At 31.6% G+C, this 5,607-nt stretch overlaps 1 protein-coding gene across 1 annotated transcript; it reads left to right on the forward strand.

Annotated features, from left to right (window-relative positions):
• The first annotated feature begins 1,856 nt into the window (after positions 1 to 1,856).
• On the forward strand, positions 1,857 to 4,448 carry LOC25501130 (putative pectinesterase/pectinesterase inhibitor 24). Its single transcript, XM_013589735.3, has 3 exons — positions 1,857 to 2,500; positions 2,590 to 3,093; positions 3,446 to 4,448. The coding sequence occupies exons 1-3, from the start codon at positions 1,936 to 1,938 to the stop codon at positions 4,120 to 4,122; spliced, it is 1,746 nt and encodes a 581-aa protein (XP_013445189.1). The 5' UTR covers positions 1,857 to 1,935; the 3' UTR covers positions 4,123 to 4,448.
• Positions 4,449 to 5,607: the final 1,159 nt, after the last annotated feature.

Below are 5,607 nucleotides of genomic sequence, written 5' to 3' on the forward strand. Positions count from 1 at the left end.
TACAAGAGTTGTAATTAATTGGTTGATTTCTCTCTCTTCTTCAAACATGAGATTATCTCTTCGTGCCAATTGAATGAGATATCGATGAATTTGTAATCAATTGTTGTCTCTCTTTTCAAAATATCTTATTTTGTGTTATTGTCTTGTATTGCATGCCCACCGCTACATTCTTTGAGATGGTTATCTAAAATCTAAAATCTTTTTACCCACCACTACATTTGCATGCCCCAAATTAAATAAGAGAATGAAAAGAAAAAACAAATTGTTTAACAAAGTGTCCATCTATAAAACATTATCCTAATATTTTTATTAAAATCTTCTCATCCAATTGCATCCTTCCTAAAACACAAAAAACTTATAACAAAGTGCCATCGTAACTTTTGTTTTGTCAAACAGTACACAGATGTGTTAACTGTTAACTTGATAACTTCATAGTACGAGAAAGACTAACATAGGGACAAACCCAAACGTAAAAGATTTGGGTACAGTCACATAAAACACTTTTTTTTTAAGATAAATTGGTTTAATGATATTGAATGATATGATTAATTTATTTATCATTTAATTTTCTTTATTGTTATCTGTGTGCCCAAATAATTTTATTTGTATTTATATCTATGTAAGACTTTCTTCCATAACAAATAGAGGTGTTAACTTAATAACTTCATGTTTGAAGAAGAGAGAAGTGATTTCTTTGGTTCTTTATTTATTGACATAATATCAACCATTAGATCAACTAATTTTAACGGTTGAGGTTTTGTGTAAGTGATTAGACTTACACCTGATATCAACATATTCTGCCACATATATATCATTCAAAAAATGGGTTAATAGTATTTTACCTTCTTATAATATAGGTCATTTTCGATTTCCCCCGTAATTTTTTTTTGTTTAGATACCGTCCTTATAAAATAAAAATTATCAGAAATACCTTCATATCCCATATGACTGTAAAAAAATGATGACATATCATCTTAAAGACATTCATATTGTACCTATCAATTAATTAAATATTTATTTAATTATCTAAATAAAAATCTTAATAGTTTTCTAACTTAAGTGTAATTGATTTTTTTTAAGGAAACATAAGAGTAATTGATAAATAGTTAGTGTAAATTTTTTTATTACAAAAAAATAGTTAATAAAAATATTATAAATATATTTCTCCATGATGACATTGAAATATAATTAAATAGTAAAATATTTCGACAAAATGAGCATCTCTTAATTTCTTCTATCAACCGAAAATAAATGATGTTAACAAATTAAATAAGGGATGTTAGTGTCTGTCTTTATTTAAAATAGAAAGTTGTGCATGTTATTTAAAGAAACCTTGAGGGAGATGTGAATTTTCCCATTAAAATATTGACAAGGCGTGCATTGCTACACCTTCTTCGGCATTTAAATAATATTGAAACTTATATATCTACGAGTGGTGATACATGTACACCCCATATGGCAATACATTTCTTGCACCTACATAAAATCCTGACATGTGGCAAGGAAAAGGGAGAGGAGATGAAAGAGTAAGTATGGTTGTGAGATGAATTTACCAAAATGTCTTTAATGCATGGGGTGTATAATAAGGTGTATGATTAAAGGGTGTGCATGTAACATTTTCCTATAAAAACTGCATTGATAGACCTTCTTCAACATTTAAACATTTAAATAATATTCAAACTTATATATCTATTATATGGAAATTATGAAAACGGCACAAATTCCTGTAACATGTTAGCCACTCCAAAGGGTTAGTGCCTCGCACGTAAAACCGCGTTACGCTCTACCAAACTTCAACTCTTCCTACAAAATTCACATACACACAAATATATAAATACTTTGATCACAAAACTACTAGTGTTACAAAAACATCATTAATTACCTCAAAAACCTTTTACACAAACACAAATATCATTATCAAAAAAAATCTTAACCATGTCTTCCTTTAAGGCTTATGGTAAAGTCGACGAATCCGCCCAAGCCATGTTCGAAGTTCGAAGGAAATCGCGAAAGCGAATAACCATCATATGCTTGTCCACAGTTGTCCTTATTGGTATCGTTTTTGCAGCGGTGTTTGGAACCATTGCTCACAACAATGCTCGTAATGATGACAACAACAACAACGAGAATGATAACAACGATCAATCTCTTTCAAGTGCAATTAAGGCTGTTTGTGATGTTACACTGTACAAGGATTCATGTGAAAAAAGCCTTAGTCCTCTTGTTCAACCGGGTCAGCAAATTCGACCCGAGGAGTTGTTCAAATTGTCTATTCAAGTGGCATTAACTGCGGTATCGAAAGGTGTTGAGTATTTATCTGACCATGCAACTTTTAATGACTTGAACTTGAATTTAGATAATAGAACAAAGGAAGCTTTGATCAATTGTAAGGATCTTTTCGGTCTTGCTGTTGATGATTTGAATAGCTCTTTGTCTTATGGAGGGAAATCTTCTTTGCTTGATGTTTTGGAGGACCTTGAAACATGGTTGAGTGCTTCAGGTAAACTTTATAATTAAGCATTTATATACTTTTTGTATGCAATATATTCCTCGCCATAACAAGCATTGCTTATTCATCTAATGAAACAGGTACTTACCAGCAAACATGCATTGATGGTTTAGAACAGGCAGAAGAAGCATTAAAGTCTAGTATTACAACCAATCTCAAAAACTCTACAGAGTTTACAAGCAACAGTCTTGCCATCATCACATGGCTCAACAAGGCTGCATCTTCGGTGAACTTTAGACGCTTATTGAGTTTATCGCATCAAAACGAAGAACCAAACTGGCTTCATCATAAAGACAGAAAGTTACTTCAAAAAGACAGTGATTTGAAGAAGAAAGCCGACATTGTTGTCGCGAAAGACGGGAGTGGGAAATACAAAACAATTTCAGCTGCATTGAAACATGTCCCTAATAAAAGTGACAAGAGGACAGTGATCTATGTGAAGAAAGGGATTTATTATGAGAATGTTAGGGTGGAAAAGACCAAATGGAATGTCATGATAATTGGTGATGGAATGAATGTTACTATTGTTTCTGGAAGTCTTAATTTTATAGATGGCACACCAACATTTTCAACAGCAACATTTGGTATGTTAAACTTTTCTTAAGTTGAAATTAAGTAATTTTACATCCAGATTTCAATGCAGATTTTAATTTTTTGGAATTAAAACATCAAGCTTAAAATCTAGACCGTGCGGTCGGTCCAGATATGTCAGCCTGCATGTAGTTACGTACGAGGTTGTGAATGCACAAAACCTAGATGCAGTTATATGGTTATATACACTCCAAATTTATACCTATTCTATTTTCTTTGTGCGTATCTATTGGAAAACTTCCTATTCTCGAACAAAGAAATAATCGCAAAAAATCATTTAACATGATTTATAAAATTATCTAACTATATTAATTTATTGTTTCTTTTCTTTGGTTTAATATTCAGCTGTGTTTGGGAGAAATTTCATTGCCAGAGACATAGGCTTTAAGAACACAGCCGGTCCACAAAAACACCAAGCAGTAGCACTAATGACAAGTGCAGATCAAGCAGTTTTCTACAAATGTTCCATGGATGCATATCAAGACACACTCTACGCACACTCAAATCGCCAATTCTACCGCGAATGCAACATATACGGAACAGTCGATTTCATTTTCGGAAACTCAGCCGTCGTATTACAAAACTGCAACATTTTACCAAGACAACCTATGCCAGGACAGCAGAACACAATAACAGCACAAGGCAAAACTGATCCTAACATGAACACAGGAATTTCAATTCAAAATTGCAATGTTTCGCCTTTTGGAAACTTGAGTTCTGTTAAAACATATTTAGGTAGACCTTGGAAGAATTACTCAACAACAGTGTTTATGCAATCGAACTTGGGAAATTTTATTAGTCCAAATGGATGGTTACCTTGGGTTGGAGATTCTGCACCAGATACTATATTCTATGCTGAATTTCAGAATGTTGGAGGTGGTGCTTCCATGAAGAATAGGGTCAAGTGGAAGGGTTTGAAAACCATTACAAGTAAACAAGCTAATAAGTTTACAGTTAAGGCTTTTCTTAATGGAGATAGATGGATCCCTGCTTCTGGTGCTACATTTAAATCTTCTTTGTAAGAACTTTGAAACAAATACAGAATACTATACAAACTTTTGTTTGTAATATTTTTATTTTCTTCTAATACATGATATCATTCAACTTTTGTTACTGAAATGACATATATATGGATTACTTGAGTTTGAGGCTTCTGTTGAAACTCTATGTTGGAACATTACACCAATTCTTGAGACTTAGAACTAGGGCCGTGTGAATTCAAAAAAAAAGTCAAAGTCCCACATTGCATAGATAGGGCCAAAAGTTAGAGGTGGTCCATTTGTATGTGTCCAAATTGTTGGATGATTTGTACTCCTTTATATTTGAGATTGAAAAGATTCAAGTCAAACAACCATTTGGTCACTTTTTATACCGGAAAATAAACAAATATTTTTAATTCATGGGTGTCTCCCTCACTCCTTTAGGAGGATTTGCCGGTTAGTTTCACTCCCTCAAATTTCACAAATTAGTTTTTTCTTGTGAGCTTATAAACACTCATGTGATTTTGTGCTTAAGTATGTTGCAAATTTCGTCTATGAATTGAGGACTACGCTCAATTCACAATATGCACCAAAAAACTCTGAGTTTTCGAGTTTCTTCTCCCTTTCTTGCTAATGAATTTTCGACTTTAAATAAATATATTTATCTTATGTTTTTTACTATAAATAGTGTATTTTCCTTATGTATTTTGCTTTTTGAAAATTATTTGTTAAAAGTAATTTTTCGATCACCGATGATATTAATCGGTTGAGTCGTCTAAATAGTTTTTAACTTTAAATGAATATATTTTCCATATTTTTTTTATTTAAAAAAATCGAGTATCTTCCGGACACAATTGAAGAGAATAATCTCTCAATTTTTATGGGACTCAAATATGCGACAAACTCTCTAATTTTTTTTTCTCAACGATGTTGCATATGTTCAAATTCGGATTCAAACTTGAGACTCTATTTAAAATTTAGGAGATTTGTGACATATCATCCAAAGACTATTGTGTTTTTTCTTGTTTACTCGTACCTTTAGTAAAAAAAAAAAAAAGAAATATGTATTTACATTTACTAAAAAAATTTAGGGATATTTTTTTAAGGGGCGCACATTGAAGAATTTCAGGAGACTTGGATCGTTGAAAGAAATCAATTGCTCCATTGGAATTTTTTTGTATATTGTAATTAGTGTATGAGTCACATGTAAATAAGAGGTATGAGATTTTGTATGGACCATATTCTTCGATGAAATTAGTCTCAAATATGTTATAGTAGATATATGAACTAAAGGAAAACAAAAACAAAAAGATTTGAAAAGCTTACAATAAAAAAGCAATGGCTTTTCATTTTAACAGATTAATAATTTGTGTAAAGTTGAAAAGGAAGGTGTTTACACTAGGGAGGTGTTTTTGTTGTTTAAGACCTTCCCTTTTTCTATTATTTTGTTGAAAAAAACATATAAAGAAAAACATTATAAAAATAGCTTTTACATTATCAAAAAAAGAATATTACATGACCCTTGGA

This window comes from Medicago truncatula, chromosome 8 (genome assembly GCF_003473485.1).
Source record: "Medicago truncatula cultivar Jemalong A17 chromosome 8, MtrunA17r5.0-ANR, whole genome shotgun sequence".
In the NCBI taxonomy this organism is placed as follows: Eukaryota; Viridiplantae; Streptophyta; class Magnoliopsida; order Fabales; family Fabaceae; genus Medicago; species Medicago truncatula.

Bases quoted from the DNA above. Each gene is read 5' to 3' on its own strand.
- LOC25501130 (XM_013589735.3), top strand. From the start codon at position 1,936: ATGTCTTCCTTTAAGGCTTATGGTAAAGTCGACGAATCCGCCCAAGCC. The intron at 2,501-2,589 runs GTAAACTTTATA...CTAATGAAACAG, and splicing joins AACATGGTTGAGTGCTTCAG to GTACTTACCAGCAAACATGC. The intron at 3,094-3,445 runs GTATGTTAAACT...TTTAATATTCAG, and splicing joins ATTTTCAACAGCAACATTTG to CTGTGTTTGGGAGAAATTTC.